Source organism: Solanum stenotomum, unplaced genomic scaffold (genome assembly GCF_019186545.1).
Source record: "Solanum stenotomum isolate F172 unplaced genomic scaffold, ASM1918654v1 scaffold12556, whole genome shotgun sequence".
Lineage (NCBI taxonomy): Eukaryota > Viridiplantae > Streptophyta > Magnoliopsida > Solanales > Solanaceae > Solanum > Solanum stenotomum.
In genome coordinates this window covers 1-17,796 of record NW_026022103.1, presented here as the reverse complement: position 1 = coordinate 17,796, position 17,796 = coordinate 1, and the positions used below count along the sequence as shown (strand labels likewise).

Here is a 17,796-nt window from a genome sequence, read left to right as displayed (position 1 = left end):
GTCTTTGAGTGCCGGCCACGTCCAGGGTGTAGGCTCGGGGAGTGATAGAAACCAAAACCAAAACCAAAACCAAAATAAAATCAAATACTTTTATTTTTAACAATCTAAGCCAAACCAAATCCCATTAAAGTTGGTTTATTTAATCCGTTTGATTCGATATTTTTTATTTGAATCAATTTTTATACAAACTGTGAAGGCGTGAACACCCTAGTCAATTGTACAAGTATTATAAAGGCACATTTTTTTATATATAAGTATGTAATACATTTGATAGACAAATCAACCCATGTATATCATGCCTAAATTCTGCTAAATAATTCATAGTCAGTTGTCCAGTATTATACATACTAACATTTTGATAGTCCCGTAGGATATATTGTGCTTAAATTTTGTTAAATAATTGATATATACTAATTATTTATATAAATTTTATTATAGATATACATTTTGATAGATATTTATGAAGGACAACTTATACAGTTATACACGTCTAAATATAATGAAAGATAAATCAATAATGTATATCATACTTAAATTTTGTTTAATAACTGATATATACAATAAGCTATAAAAATTGTGTCGATTGTGCCCTAAATAATGAGGTAATGTCTGATTCACTGTTACAAAGAACATTATACATTATAATATTTTTAAAAATAAACTGATAGTATAATTTTGTTGTCTACTATCAAAGATACTAGTTAATTTGGAGAATATTTGTACGACTAAATCTGGTAATAATAGTATTCATTATATTTGAATATTAAAGGCATTTAAATCAAATCTTTTTAAAACTAGAATCCTAATTATAATTCTTTTGTTATTATTATTATTTAAATATTTATAATTTATGAAAACACTCTATAATTTTTCTAAAAATAAATTGATAGCATAATTTTATTATCCACTATTAATGGATACTAATTAATTTGGAGAATATTTGTGCAATGGATAAATTTGGAATTAATATTATTAACTATATTTGAATATTATTCATCATTTAAATCTTAGATTTAGATAATCACATTGCATACCATGTTTGCCTAAATAACCATTTCTTCTGCACGCACTATATATATATAAGTTATTCAGAAATATAATGAAAAACAAAGATGACATTGATACTTACACCTCTATGCTTCATTATTTTAGTTTGGACCACCATTGCCTTTTGTTTGGTTGAAGGTTATGGATCTAGTCGAAATGCAGATCTCACCCTTGACGTATAGTTTTCATATCTTTTATAGCAAAGTTTATATGTCGTTTTCTTTAATGAATAATTTGTAGTGAAATTAATTTATGTTTGCAGACTATTCACGGAGATATTTATGATTGTGTGGATGTTTATAAACAACCAACTCTTTTGCATCCGATGCCGCACAAAGAAAGAATCAAGGTGCAAGATCTATGCTCAGACAACTTAACTGGTTTTTTCTTCTTTTCTTTTGACAAACAAAAGTTGAGAACACACAATTCTACTGTTTGCAATGTTTTATATTTTTATCTAAGGTGGAATCAAGTTTTGAAACTTATGAATTTCTGAATTTTGATATAAATAATTTATACATTTTTTAACAATTTGAAAAGAAAAATCTATTACTAGTAATTCACATAAGATGTCTTCCCAAAATGTTACTAATTTATGTTAAGAGTTAAAGTTATAGATCCACGCTAGTTATCTTATTATAGGGTTGAGTTAGCCCCAATCTATTTCTTTATAAGATATAGTTAATTCATAATTAAAATTAGATTCTTAATAAACTAGCCTTTAATGATTTCATATAAAGATCCAATCAATTAGTGAAGCCATGAATCTTGTTAAGAATGTTGAAGATTTAATATATAAATAAGTATAAAATTAATGTTGAAGATTTAATATATAATCAAGTATAAAATTAACGTTTAATATTTAGTATATGTAGTGTAACTTTTTGAAAAAAATGTTTAACTCTATCCTTGTCATTAAAATATAACCCTTACATGCATTTATTTTCAGTAATATTTTATGTTTATTTGAATATAATTTTACTTGTATTTTCTTTGAAATTCATCCTTTTTTTTATGCACGTATGGGCTTTTTCGAAACAACAGATGACAATTGCTAAGGAGCTAGAAAAACAAAGATTAGTCAAAGCCAAGCGATTGCAAAAGGATGAAAATATTTATTTTAAGGCAGAAGAGTTCTGGTTGAATAAAAAAGGTTGTCCGATTGGAACGGTCCCTATTCGACGATTGACACAAGAACAACTCCAAAATGCCAAAGATGCCTCCTTAAGCATGGCAAATAAATCCCTTGCTGAAGATATCATCGATGTAACTACTTTAATTTTTAAAATTTATCATTAATACTCAACAAATTCAATGTCAAATAGTTATTCTAATTAACTTAATGTAATACTATACTTCAGTTTGCAGGAATTAGTATAAATGCATCTCCAGAAATAAAAAATTTTACAAGTGTCACAGCCACTATTACTTTGTATAATCTAACAGTAAATGGACTTGGCCAATATAGTTCTGCAACAATATTTCATCAAAGTGCAGATAATGCGACAAATTTCGAGCAAATACAAGCAGGATGGATTGTAAGTTTTTATATCAAATCAATGATTTGAACCTATTAAGTATTTTTTGACGATTCGATTTCCTAAAGTCATGATGTTTGTTTGGTTTAGGTACATCCACAACTATACGGTGATAGCCGAACTCGGTTATACTCCCATTGGACAGTAAGTATATTAGAAATTAATTGGTATTTTTCTAAAAGAAACAATTCAAAAGCATGTAGAATAAGTAAATTTCATTTTTTTTTAATTAAATAGACGGATGGCGGCCAGAAAACAGGATGTTACAACAATATTTGTCCAGGATTTGTTCAACTTGACACTGATGTACCAATAGATTATGCATTCCCAAAAATCTCTAGGCCAATGTATGATGACTATGAATTGGAAATTCAGATATACAAGGATGAAGGTAATTAAAATTACGACAGTTGTAATACTTTGGAATATTAATATCAGTATCAACAAGTATGTTGTTGTTGTAACTCTGGTGTTATTTGCAGACTATTATCTTTTGTTTCAGGGTTTGTTTAGTATTGGATTTTGGCCGGAGACCATGTTCAATGAATTAAGAAATGGATCGCAGGTAGTGCGATATGGAGGACAAGCGTTTACACCAGCGGGTGAACAATATAGTCCACCCATGGGAAATGGTAATTTTCAGGATGACAATCCACACACCACTTGTCATATGCGTCAAGTCCTGTATGGAGTGAGTTATAATCAAGAAGTTCAACCCGATGAATCGTTGGTTCAAACTCATCAATCTAGATGTTACCATGAAGGAAGTCAACATAATGCTCATGATGATTACTGGGATTATAATTTTTTGTTTGGGGGTGGTGGTTTTTGCTGAGATGCACCAACTGCTTGTATTTTATTGATATATAAAACTAAGAAGCTATTATATCAGTTATTGCAATTGCAATTTATTTTGGGTGATTCAATACTTGATGTGCCTGTTATTGAAAACATATTATTTAGGAGAATTGACAATTATGTCAATTCAAACTCTTTACTTAATTAGCTAACAAGTGTGGCGAGACAAATGTGATTTTGGCATCCTAAATAAGAGAATTTTTTCAGTTTGAGCTTAGGAATAGAGAAATTCCTGACAGAAAACACTTTCTCCTGTAATGTGAACGCTGCAATACATAAAACACTTTACTTTGGAATCGCAAGGCACAACTTAACTGTAATCGTGATGGATGAAGTCCTATAACAAAACCATTTACAACAGACTGCATGGAATTGAGTATACAACAATCGATTGGTTGCTGGAACCGTATGGTGGTCAGAGTTAGTGTGCTGAATGATGCTCTCAAGAGGGGAAAGTGTCAGGTCATGATTAGACCTTCATCAAAAGTCATCATTGTTATGTAGAAGCATGGTATGTTAATTTCTTAACTATGTGCACTGCTAACATCACCCTATCATTTTCTTACTGTTGGTATCTATGTGTAGGTTACATCGGAGAATTTGAGTATGTCGACGATCATAGGTCCGGAAAGATTGTTGTCGAACTGAATGGAAGGCTAAATAAGTGTGGTGTCATTAGTCCTCGCTTCGATGTTGGAGATTGAAGGATGGACTGCTAGATTGCTCCCTTCCCGACAGGTATAGTAATTAATATATTCACTATGTTCCCTTGATCAATACATGGAACTCCATTGCTGGTTATCTCCAAATTGAGCCGAAATGATTGTTGGGGTGAATGTCTTCATGGTCATAATGGCTTGTGAAATAGACATTATTAATTTTTGATTCCTTACTTCTTTGTTGAATCATGAACTGCCTTAAATGGGCGTTTGACCTTGTTTCATGTTGACAAGGAAGAAAACTTTGGTTTTGCTGTTTATTGGCTCGTTGTAACTGCCCTTTTTTCTGTTTTTCTCGTTACCAGCAAATTTATTGAAAATTTTGAGACAGTTATCAGATTTTGTTGAAAAAGTTGCTGGTGCTTACTGCCTGTTGAGACAATTGACATCTAAAGTTTGTTGTAGATGTGCATGTTTGTGTTTTTACTAGTATACAAGGCAAGAGAAAGGTCTCTTTTCTTCTAGTCTTGTTAGCTTCTAGAGAGCAAGCATACATGTTAAATTTCTAGTAAAAGAAAGAAAAATTCTTTTAATTTTTCACTTGGATCAGTTTATGTCAAACTTGGTTGTAGGCTTGTACAATTAGAAAGCAAACTTATGTATTATGTGCCAATTGTTCCTCATCAGATAAACAGAGAAATCCTAATTGATTTATAAGTTAATCAAATTGGTTCCCCTACTTATCAGACTAGTCTTTTGGGTTTGACTCTCCTGTTTGAGTCCAAGATTCTGTCTTTTTTGGGAATATACATGCTTGGTGTAATAATAGAGATGCACAAGATAAGGTGTTGTTAAAACAGAAAACTGCCTACTTTCACATGTGGGAGACGCTAATACTGCCTAGCTACTTTCACATTAATCATGGATGAAAATTAATTCAATCTTGGATAAAAGGCAACAGACTGTTGTTACATACTTCAATGAGCTATATATCCTGTATAGATACTGTGATTGATGCATGAGGATACTAACAATTCCTCTGATTCTACTTCCTTCTGAAGAAGAGATCAAAGATAATTCTCAAAAGTTGTCAATTCTACCAACTCTGATTAGCAGAACTCAGAGTGATTTCTAGAGCACTACATTGGGAACAGGAATGTAGTGCTCAAATTGGATATATATATATATATGGCCAAAGCGTATGATAGAGTATGATGACCATATATTTGCATTCTGATGACAAAGACTTGATTTACAGACACATTTCCAGTAATTGCTACTCCTTGATTGTCAATGGTAATAGACTTCTTCAAGTCTCAAAGATATATGACTAAGACAAGAAGACCCTCTATCACCTTCTCTTTTCATCATTTCTTTCCAAACAAACTCAATGCTTTGAACTCTCAAAATGACTTCATTGGCTTTAGCATGAATAACTAGTATCAACCACCTACCCTTTGCTCATGATATACTAATAATTTTATTTTTCAGCCCTAACAATGATGATGGATATTCTTAGCATCTGGCCAGCTCGTGAACAAACACAAATCATGTGTCTCCTTAGCTCCAAACCAACAAGCTCAAGAATTGAAGCTTAGGTTCGATCCATTTTTGACACCCCTAGTTTGGTCTGATTATTTCTTTGATTTTTTTGAACAAACCAAAACCAAATCAAATACTTTCGATTTTTAAAAATCTAAAACCAGATAAAGTCGGTTTATTTAATCCATTTAATTCGATACTTTTGATTTAAATCAATTTTTATCCAATACGAGAACACCTCTTATCAGTTGTACAAATATTTTAGAGACACATTTTTTTGATATATAAGTATGGAATACATTTTGAAGGACAAATCAACTCATGTATATCATGTTTAAATTCTGCTAAATAATTCATAATCAGTTGTACAAGTATTATAGAGACTCACATTTTGATTAGGGTAAAACTTATCCGCACCTGGCGTATATGTTGTGAACGGAACTAACTACATAAGGGCCTATGGGCAGGAAGGGATGAATGAGACGGGTCCATTTACAGACCCATTGCCATTGGTAATAGACATATGTGTCTTCTTCAAGTCTCAAAGATATACGACTAACACAAAGAAACCCTATATCACCTTCTCTTTTCATCATTTCTTTCCAAACAAACTCAATGCTTTGAACTCTCAAAATGACTTCATTGACTTTAGCATGAATAACTAGTATCAACCACCTACCCTTTGCTCATGATATACTAATAATTTTATTTTCCAGCCCTAACAATGATGATGGATATTCTTAGCATCTGGCCAGCTCGTGAACAAACACAAATCATGTGTCTCCTTAGCTCCAAACCAACAAGCTCAAGAATTGAAGTTTAGGTTCAATCGCTTTTTCATATTCTTTTGACATCCTAGTTTGGTCTGATTATTTCTTCGATTCTTTTTAACAAACCAAAACCAAATAAAATACTTTCGATTTTAAAAACCTAAAAAGTCGGTTTATTTAATCCATTTGATTCGATATTTTTTATTTAGATCAGTTTTTATCCAAAACAAGATCCCTTATCAGTTGTACAAATATTATAGAGACACATTTTTTATATATATAAGTATGGAATACATTTTGAAGGACAAATCAACTCATGTACATCATGCTTAAATTCTGCTAAATAATTCATAGTCAGTTGTACAAATATTATAGAGACTCACATTTTGATTTGGGTAAAACCTATCTGGTGTATATGTTGTGAACAGAACTAACGACATAAGGGCCTATGGGCTGGAAGGGGTGTATGAAACCGGTTCATTTAAGATTATTGAGCTGATTAAAATGTTGGAGAGTTTTATTTGGGATCCAGGCCCAATTATCAATTGGTTAAATAAGTCTTGGAGTTAACACATAAGGGTTATGCATATTGAAGAAATATGTTTGTTACATTAGTGCTTTCATTATCGTACTCCAACAACATTTTCTACCTAGATTCAGTGGCAATGCAACCCAGAGAGTTGGATTTTTCGGGCCGAGTTGTCTTTACATACCTTGGCTTTGATGAGAATGACTGGCTTCCACTTCCTTCATTCTACCTTGATGGCGAAGCTCTTGCCTGGTTCAATGGCTTATTTTGCAACATGCTATTTTTGGATTGGAAGCATTTCAAGGGTAAATTTGCTCAGCGATTTCGACAACAAACCAACAATGATGTGGTGAGGCGTCTAGCTAATTCATTACACGTTCATTTTGACTGCGCTAATTCTGTCCCTATAGTTTCACAATCAGTTGTATTGCCTCCTAGTCATTTTCCGGCCTCATCTGCCCTTGATTTTGCTTATGATACTGGTGGCAACTCAAAGGTGGACCAGGTGTTTGATAAATTGCCAGCGACGTATAAAAATGTGGATGCCTTGGCATTCACGGACTCGCCTCATCTTGGGAATGTAAAGTCAGTTCAGTAGAGGTAGCGAATTTTGGTATCAACGCCTTTTTCCATTGTTGAAGACTTGAAGCTAAGGTGTTCGACGAAATTTCCCACACAACAGTGAGCTCTGAAATCAATGTTCTGAACACTATAGACCACGAGGGAGAAAACTTTGCAACTACAGTAGCCAAGGTGGTCGACCATAACTTCAGCGAAGACGTCAACTTGCAAACCAATGTGCCTACTGCGGTGTTAGTTCATACGAAAAAATCTAATATTGAGGGGAGGAGAATCCACGAGATAATGTCATTTTGTTTGTCAAATGTCCTAAATAGGATTCATCAGATTCTCTGGTTCCTTTTCCTACCCAATGTACCGTAATGTCAAAGGTGAGTTTGCGAATCGTTGCAATCGAATATTCATCTGGTGTCTTATGGCATTACACTATTCCTTGTTTGCATAATTCTCTTGAAGATATGTGTGAGGGTGAACAAACTAGGTGACTTTAGTTTACACAATATCAATTGGGTTGATACTAGGTAGGAGTGCAATCTTCCTAGTTTCTTGTTGTCTAACTTGACAGGGTGTGCTAATGAGGAGAAAATACAGGAAGTACTCCAGTCTAACTTGACAGGGTGTGCTAGTGAGGAGAAAATACAGGAAGTACGAAACAAAGATTTTTTTGTGCCTTCAATTCCCATTCACCAGGTAATTGTGTCCTCAACTTCACGGAGCCACTTAAAATCTTACACCTTCACTGGACTTTCACCGTGCTATATCTTGTGTGGCCTGCTGGTTTAATCTTTCTGTTGCTCTCAACAAGGGAAGCGTGACGAGACTCCAAATCAAATCCAATGCTGAGAGAAAGGACAGCCTGGTGACTTCTACCCTTGCTCAAACAATGGTACGTAAAAGTTGTTTAATGTATTAGAAATCAGAATCTTCGCCTTCAATCTCTGTTCATCAATTTAGTTTCTTAAATGTATGCACTGCTAGCATCACCCTATCATTTTCTTACTGTTGGTATCTATCTGTAGGTTACATCGGAGAATTTGAGTATGTCGATGATCATAGGTCCGGAAAGATTGTTGTCGAACTGAATGGAAGGCTAAACAAGTGTGGTGTCATTAGTCCTCGCTTCGATGTTGGAGTCAAGGAGATTGAAGGATGGACTGCTATATTGCTCCCTTCCCGACAGGTATTGTAATTAATATATTCACTTTGTTCCCTTGATCAATATATGGAACTCCATTTCTGGTTATCTCCAAATTGAGCCTTGCTTCTAGCTTCCGAAATGATTGTTGGGGTGAATGTCAAGTCATGGTCATATTAGCTTGTGAAATAGACATTATTAATTTTTGATTCCTTCTTTGCCGAATCATGAATTGGCTTGCTATATGGGAGTTTAACCAATGTTTCATTGTGAAATTTGAAAAAAGTAGTTTTGTTTCAAAGGAAGAAAATGATATTTGAAAATTATTGCTTCTTCTTAAGCAGTAAAAATCTTGAGTACTTATCTGTAATGCTTACAAGACCCATCCATCCAAAGGAGCAAGCGCTCTTTGTAGATGCTAACAGTTGAGGCTCTCCTGTAAAGGAAGCATTCCTGTCTATCCAAAGGAGAAATTTTGTGTCCTATGGCTTGGCTAACAGAGTCTCTGCTGTCCATGAGAAGTGTGTTTCTTTGTGGATTCATATGTAGTTGATACTTGATACTAAGCAAATGAAATTGCAGATATTTTCTGCGATCACAGATGTAGTATAAGTCTTAGTTGTTAGTCAGTTTTACTCTGTATATTATCTATTTTTATGTTTTGATGTTTACGTATTGACTTCAACTTGCACTTCAACTACCTCAGCTGGTATCATGGACCATGAAGAGGCTAGGAGAAAGAATGTTGGTGGAAAAGTTCTTGGTTTCCTCATGTTGACAAGGATGAAAACTTTGGTTTTGCTGTTTGTTGGCCGACCTTTTTCTGTTTTTCTCGTTACCATCAAATTTATTGAAAATTTTGAGACAATTATCAGATTTTGTTGAAAAAACTTGCTGGTGCTTATTGCCTGTTGAGACAATTGACATCTAAAGTTTGCTGTAGATGTGCATGTTTGTGTTTTTTTACTAGTATAAAAGGCAAGAGAAAGGTCTCTTTTCTTCTAGTCTTGTTAGTTTTTAGAGAGCAAGCATACATGTTAAATTTCTAGTGAGTTTGTGTTTATAATCCCATATTGTGTTCAAGTATAACATTTGCGTAAACAGTGAATTCGATCAACTATTTGGTGTTTTGGGCTAAAATCATCCCTGAAGTATAGCCCAACTATTCTTGTCTGTCATTATGGTCTTTAAAGAAGTATTGTATTTGTAAAGGGCAAATAGAAATAACCATGTTCAAGATCTGCTATGGCAATGTAAAATGTCCCCTACTTATTTGATTGAGGTCTGAAAGAGATTGCGGGCATATTGCATATAAATTTCCAAGTCTCATTGCCTTGTAAAGTAAATTTAGCAACTTATGAATTTTAATGTTCGGTTGTCTATATGTGGAATTAACTCATCGTTCTAATCCTTGTATTTTATTTGTATGGGTAGTTTTCCTGCTGGTGAAAGAGGTAAAGTTGTTGTGGAATATTGTTGAGAAACCTATTGTTTTGTCATTCAACATATGCAGTTTGCCTTGTCTTCAAGTTGGAAACCTATTATTTTGTCATTCAACATATTATTTGCCTATGAAGGTGGGTGTCTTTTTCTCATTGCTAAGTAGCAGAAAAACTCACCATTTTAAAAATAAATAAATGAAAGCAGCTGAATAACAAGGGGAAAAACTGGTAAACCAATAACAACAATTTAGTAAAATAGCACCTTATTTATTTTTTGTAGTTATTGCTCTCAATTAATTTTATCTAGTTATGTAGCTGACGTATGATTCAAACATTACCAATCTTCTATGCAAAACTAGTAGATTTATCTAAATAAGAGAAGTCTTCCGTTTCTATAAAAAAAAATTATATTTGATCAATGAAACAGAAAAAACAAAGATAGATATGAACGCAACAAGAATTTAAAAAAAAAAAAACTTCTAAAATCATATATAGAAAAATGTTAGTTGTAAGTTTATAACTTATAAGTAATATATAGGAAGCTCAAAATGATTTTACGCTTATGACCTTTGTGTCTAATTTTTAATAACCTGCTCAAATTCAATCTAATTAACCCGTTTATTTGACTTCTATCTAAATTGAGAGAAAATCAATTAGGGATTTGGGGAAATCACATGCTTGACACATATTTTTATTTCAACTGTTAATTTTTAACAAAAGTTAACATAAGGATGTTTATTGCAAAGTTTAGAATAATTAAAGGATGTTTTTTGTTTACAATTATACCATAAGGATGTACCATAAGTTTAAGCTATACTTGAGGTATGATTTTAGCCCAAAATGTAAAGATCACATTACAAAATTGACATAGTGAAAGAGAATTTTCTTAAGAGGTATTTGGTTATTAGGTCTTATATCTCAGTTGTTTAAACTAGAGGGAAATTTTTGAAGAGAAAAATCAATTTTTTTTATGAGTAATTAATTTTGCTTCTTCAATTAAATATGTAACATAGGCTACTTATATTAGCAATATCTCATATAGACGCGACAACTTATAATTTATACTATTTTTTTATAGTTTTTTTTGAATGTTTTAACTTTTAATTTTGAAATATTACTTATTTGGTTCTTATTTTTTTATTTTTGCTTTTTCCTACTTATGGGTGTAATCAATATGATAGTGATAACAATATAGTATAATTGTTTGTTTTCATACGAGGAGAAATTTTATTGTATTTAGTTTTTATTTTATTTCTCTTCTTTTTTCTAAAAAGTGATACCTTAATGGTCTTACATAATGTGATAAATATCTAAAATCAATCATCCACTATCATTTATTTTTTGTAGTTATTGCTCTCAATTAATTTTATCTAGATATGTAGCTGACGTGTTATTCAAGCATTACCAATCTTCTATGCAAAACTAGTAAATTTATCTAAATAAGAGAATTTTTTTGTTTCTATAAAAAAAAATTATATTTGATCAATGAAACGAAAAGGCAAAGATAGATATGAGCACAACAAGAATTTAAAAAAAAAAAAAACTTTTAAAATCATATATAGAAAAATGTAAGCTGTAAGTTTATAACTTATAAGTATTATATGCAGCTCAAAATGATTTTACGCTTATGGCCTTTGCGTCTAATTTTTAATAATCTGCTCAAATTCAATCTAGTTAACCCGTTTATTTGACTTCTATCCAAATTGAGAAGAATTTAAGTTTTGTGCATATGAATAGATAGAGCTCTATTCCCCTTTCTCCTCTATATATATTTCCCCACTTCATTTTTTAGTGAAATGTGTGAGACAAATGTTCCTTCTTTTAATCTATCATAAAGATTCTAAATTGACTCCAGAATAATTACATTCTTCAAAAGATAGGACCCTTCTTCATCTTTTTCTCAAAAATTTCGACTCCTATAACTCTTTAGACAAGAAAGATGACATTCCAAAAATAGGCCATGAAAGCCAACATTACCACTGTTCATGGCACTTTCGTTCCATCACATTACTCAGGCTTTTCCTTTTTCAAAGCCTCATGCCTATATTTCCATCATTTTAGGTATATAAGTTAAATAATATTCGAATAATTTAATTTTAAGTAATATCTTTCAAAATTTCAAGTCTTTTACTAACATTTAATTCTTCACAATTTCACCAGGTGAATGGTGGAAGAAGGATGTCAAGGAGGTCTTCCTTGAATATATTAACTCAGGCGGTGACATAAAATCGGACGCTTTCACTATCAATGGACAACCTGATGACTTCTACCCTTATTCAAACAATGGTATGTATAAGTCCTCCAGTTCAATTTATTTATATCAAACTTAATTAATCTATTAAAAATCAAAATCTTCATATTCGATCTCTTTTGAGCATTTTAAGGGCTAATTAGACTTTTATAATAAAAGAAAGATGTATTAACTGTTACTAGGTTGTAATTGTATTGAAATTTAAAAAAGAAAAATTCTTTTAATTTTTCAACGAATTTCACTTGGATCAGTTGTAGCGTTGTATAATTTGAAAACAAACTCATGTGTTATGTGTTAATTATTCCTCATCGACTAAATGTTAATGGATTTATAAGATAAATTAGTTCTCCTATCTATAAGATTAGTTTTTTAGGTTGGACTCTTCTGTTTGATTTCTAACATTGTTTTTTTTTTCGATTCTGTCCATATGGGCCAACAAGATTTTACTTTTTATTTTCTCGAGTTATTTGTTGAACTCATTTTAATGTTCTTTTATTAATTAAATTGGACAGGAACTTTTAGGATAGTAGTGGATACGGGGAAGAAATATCTTCTCAGAATTGTGAACGATACAATCTGTAAAAAACTTTACTTTGGGATCACAAGGCACAACTTAACTGTAATTGCGATGGATGGAAGTCCTATAACAAAACCATTTACAACAGACTACGTCAAATTGAGTGTAAAACACTCGATTGACTGCATATTCGAGGCAAACCAACATCCAGATTATTATTATTATATGGTTGTTGTAACGAATATTAGCGAGATGTATGACACAAATAAAATTACAACCGCCATTATAGAATACCAAGGGAATTACATACCCTCTTCACCACCTCTTCTTCCCAACTTTTCCTCCAACTACGATAAAAGTTCTAGTAGGAATTATTTATATGTAATAATGACTTTTGTAATTTTGGGTTTATTTTTTTGTACGACATTCGTTGTTTGATATAGGCAGACTAATAGGCCACATAGAAGCGCAATGGTCACTCTCATGTAAATTGTAGTACTTATAATAAAGTTATATATTTATGCTTATATTTGAAATTACAAATTGTACCCCCAACAACATGTCAACATCATCTATATGTATTTTGTATGTTGTGTATATGTAAACTTATGTCCAACGATACATAAGATATGCAATCACATACACTCAATCGACATATACACATTTCTCGTATAGTGAATCGAATTGAGGTTCAGGATACTTGTAACAAACTCAATAATAACCAAGGGAACTTTTGTAGTATTGCAATCACTGACTGGAATTACAAGAAAATAACAACTGGTAAGGAAGAACAATTAAGAAGAAGAAGATAGAGATGAGATACAAAAGAAGATAAAAGATGAGAGTAACAGACAACTTCAATCACAATTTGCATAAGTCCAATTTGCTCTCCCAAGTCGTATTTATCAACCCGAATCCCAAACATAGTCTGGCCCAATTGCTTGTTCTCAGCCCAATAGGTCTTGCCAGCCCAACAACTATTTGTGTGATCTTGGTATTCCTATTGGGTTGGACTTGGTTCATAACAATACTCTTGTCCTCAATAAGAACCTTGTCCTCAAGGTTCGAGTAGAGCCACACGGACAATATAATATTGAATCTTCCAAGACTCAAGTGTGTGTAGTGAGCTGCAATAGTGGTGCGAAGTATAAACCAAACACTGTCAACTTGCAGAATTGAGGAAACAAATTCATTGCCTTCAAAGAATTCCATATTACCAAGAATCATAACAAAGGCCACAACTCTAAACAATTTCATCTGATCTCTTTTGCCAAGCCAAGCAATTTTCAATACCTCTTTTATATTAACAGAATCATGAGCAGAAGTAATACATGCTATTATTTCATAGCAATAAGATTGTTGGAGATAGGAAAATGATTCAGGATCCCTCAATCTACACTTCTTGTTTACCTCCATAGGTGTTTCACAGAGAAAGGAGAGATAATGATGTTTCTGTTGAAGAATTATAGCAAGAAGGGCTTGAGAGCTTGCGAGGAGAGGCAGTCTCATGGCTGCACCGGATGTTTTTCTAAGCTCTGCAAGCTGAATTTGTTGTGCTACAGTGCGCTCTTCAACAAGTTTATGGCCACCGAAATGGGCAAGATAGCACATAAGTCTCGTAGTAGTTATAAACTTCCCCCAACTACTCAAGATAGAATTACTTTTACTCTTCTCGAGCATTGACTTGTGAACAACATAAGCATCAACAATTGAAGCACCTTTCAAAAATTCAAGCTCACTTTCAATCTCTATAGCATAACTAGCTGGTACACCTTGAGCGCCAAAGGAAGCCATGATCTCCTCAAGCGTAGAGAAATTACACAACTCCTGCTCAATCAAGTTTACCATAGTCTTGATGCAGCCTTGTAGACATGCTAAATAAGCAGATACAGCATGCTCAACTATTTTCTTTCGTGAACAGACATCACCTCTTATTGCTGCATACCTTACCTTACTCTTTGGAGCTTGGAGAACAAAAATTAGTTGTGCTAGTAGTTGTTGCAGGAATCGAAATAATTTGGAAAGACATATAATATCCAGAGGTGCAATTGATTGTATCTCTCTCAATGAAACTCTTTGGGAACTGTCCTCAAACACACGGTTCACCTCAGCGCATGTATCATCCACTTTTAATTCCATCACCACCATCTTGTATGCAATTGCCCACTTAGCAAAAGTGTCCCGAGAATTAAAATTCAAAGAGGTAACTGCTGTCAATGCAAAGACAACTAGCAAAATTGGAGAATGCATGCACCTTTGTTGTCCGGGATCCCACACTTGAGTGACGGAGTTAGCATAAACAATGAAGCCAAAAGTACCAGTAGAGCCCAACAATAATGGTCGCTTCGTGTTCACTGTACCTATGAGAGCCTTAAACTTGAAACTTATACCCGGATCCCATATACAAAGATATGTTGCAGTTCCATGAATAGCGGCAATATCACCATGATTAAATAAAAATTGACACAAAATATTGCGAGCACTGAATTCATTACTAAACTTTCCATACTCCACAACAAGCAATCCATCCGAAGGCAAGTTACTTCGTGGACTGCTATCCTCGCTCTCCATAAAAAAATCATCAAGATATAGCTTCTCAATTGTCTCAGGCTCCACGAGAAACTCAGCATGAGACTTGTTGTCAAATGTCTCAAATTCAATTTTCTGCTTACTCAAGCCACGATCCAGAGACTTAGCAGTAACATACCTCTTTGACATATCTTTTGGGGAACCTTCATCGAGCAGTTGGACTTCACTGTGTTTAGGATCTGATGCTTGTTCATCAAGGATTTTGAATGGAGTATCGGGTTGCACCTTTGCGACTACGATGGGGCAGTAACTATGAAAACATTTGTCGAACTCCTTAGGCGACTGAATATGGTTCAAATCAGCTACAACGATAGAGGCGGGAGAAGTTTCTGCCACTTCTTTGGTGAAAACTCCATTAGACATTTCATCGAACACATAATCCACATGACCTGAATGGTCAGGGATAGATGTGTCTAACAGTTCTGGATGACCCTCAATATAATCCACAAGGCTTGAGTTTTCTTCGGTTGAAGGAGACGTCGTCTCTCCGCTACAGACTGTAGGAGTACAAATCCCAGTATCTTCTACTACAACCTGTTGAGATGTAAATGCATATTTGTCCTCGATCTTCTGAAGCAAAACGAGAATACTGGTAATTTGAGCATCCACCCCAGAAGACTCTGTATAGGTTCCTTTCTGAAAACGCAATGCTAATTTTTCCTTGAAATGATTCCAATCAAAAAACTGTTTGTTGCGAAACAACCAACGGAACCACTCGAGGGCCTCACCATCGAGATATAAGGAAGGAAGAGGTAGCCAATATTCCTCAGAGAAGCCTAGAAAAGTGAAATATCGTTCTGCCCTAGAAATCCAGTCCTCTGGATCAGCATTGCCATTAAATCGATCTAAGACGCACTACAAGAAATCTGCCTTTTTGTGGCGGTAGAAGTCGCCACAAAAACTCCAAATGTTGCCACTAAAAGTTTATTGTGGCGACTTACTCTCCGTTGGTAGTTATTCCATAACTAAAAGTTATTTGGGGCGACAAAAGGATGTCGCCACAAAAAACACTCATTTGTGGCGACATAATCCGTCACAATTTGTTAACAAATATGCCACAAAAATAAAATCGCAACACGACTATTTGTTAAGTCGCCACTAAAAACAAGACCTTTAGTGGCGAGATTGTTGCCACAAAAACATATAAACTTTCTGTGGCAACCTTTGTCGCTACTAAACATTAATATCAGTAGCGACTCCTACCGTTGCAAAAAACGATTAACTATTAGTATCACCTTTCATCTCGCTGCTACACACTATTAATTAGCAACGACTTTTTCCGCCACAAAATAAACTAATTATCAGTGGCAACCTTTATGTCAATGCAGAAAGTGATTTTTAGTAGTATCTAAAAATCACCACTAAAATTACTATAGCACTTGTGGCAACATTCATCTCATCACTGAAGAACAATATTTAATGTTTTGAATTAAATTCTCTAAAATCAATACATATATATAGCTATTAAAAACATCTATTTGTATTTCACAAAATTAATACAAAAGGCATTTTCGAGTTAAATATTACAAATACTCCCGGTACTAGAAATTCAACTATACATTATAATATATATATATATATATATATATGTAATAACACGCTTGTAGTTCAGTTATCGTTGTATCCATATACATATGGCCAAAAAGCAAAAACTTTCATTGCACGCCTTAAAACTACTTCTTGATCGTGCCCCATTGTTTAAGAACCTTGTCCCTGAAATTAGAAAAACACACAATCACTTTCTAATTCCCACAGTCAAATGCTAATAATAACAAGAGTAACATAAGACTTTAAAATCAACACCATCATAGTTTCAATACTTTATTTTTTTGTGTATGAAAATATATAATAAGATACAGGCAGTTGTTGTCATTCGAAAACCCACACCAAAAATTTTTAATTGCAACACAACAAGATAATCCTCTATTTAAATCAACAATCAATACTATACATGATATGGACATTAAAATATCTAACACAGTAAGAGAATCTCATTTGTTCTCTTAAGTGCTACATCCATCACAAATTAAATTTCTAATTCTAGTGATGACTTAGAGATCCAGTAATAATAGTGTTATATTATAATAGTGACAGAAATCCAGTTACATTAGTTCATATTGTGTTAAAAAAGAGTAAACACACAGAAGGAAACAAGAATATGTCAAGAGGCTAAATTGATTCCAAGTTAGTCACTTAAGTAACAAGACACAATCTTTTCTAATATTAATAGCAGAGGCAGAACAAGAAACATTTACTCACATTACAAGACAACTTATGAAAAGCTTCATAATACTTTTTCATGCATACACGAGAGAGACTAGAAGACATAATACTTTTTCA

At 33.3% G+C, this 17,796-nt stretch overlaps 1 protein-coding gene and 2 pseudogenes across 1 annotated transcript; all 3 read left to right on the top strand.

Moving 5' to 3' along the window:
• Positions 1-1,112: 1,112 nt before the first annotated feature.
• LOC125850005 (uncharacterized) lies at positions 1,113-3,422 on the top strand. Its single transcript, XM_049529931.1, has 7 exons — positions 1,113-1,223; positions 1,310-1,396; positions 2,092-2,313; positions 2,409-2,585; positions 2,676-2,729; positions 2,823-2,976; positions 3,068-3,422. The coding sequence occupies exons 1-7, from the start codon at positions 1,113-1,115 to the stop codon at positions 3,418-3,420; spliced, it is 1,158 nt and encodes a 385-aa protein (XP_049385888.1). The 3' UTR covers positions 3,421-3,422.
• A 429-nt stretch (positions 3,423-3,851) lies between these two features.
• Positions 3,852-9,557, top strand: LOC125850004 (40S ribosomal protein S15a-like; annotated as a pseudogene).
• A 2,527-nt stretch (positions 9,558-12,084) lies between these two features.
• LOC125850002 (laccase-14-like) lies at positions 12,085-13,356 on the top strand (annotated as a pseudogene).
• The last annotated feature ends 4,440 nt before the right edge of the window (positions 13,357-17,796 follow it).

What these genes read in the sequence shown, in the direction of transcription:
- LOC125850005 (XM_049529931.1), top strand. Translation starts at nt 1,113, where the DNA reads ATGACATTGATACTTACACCTCTATGCTTCATTATTTTAGTTTGGACC. An exon ending in ATGCAGATCTCACCCTTGAC is followed by an intron (nt 1,224 to 1,309) that starts GTATAGTTTTCA and finishes TTATGTTTGCAG; the next exon opens with ACTATTCACGGAGATATTTA. An exon ending in GGTTATACTCCCATTGGACA is followed by an intron (nt 2,730 to 2,822) that starts GTAAGTATATTA and finishes TTAATTAAATAG; the next exon opens with ACGGATGGCGGCCAGAAAAC.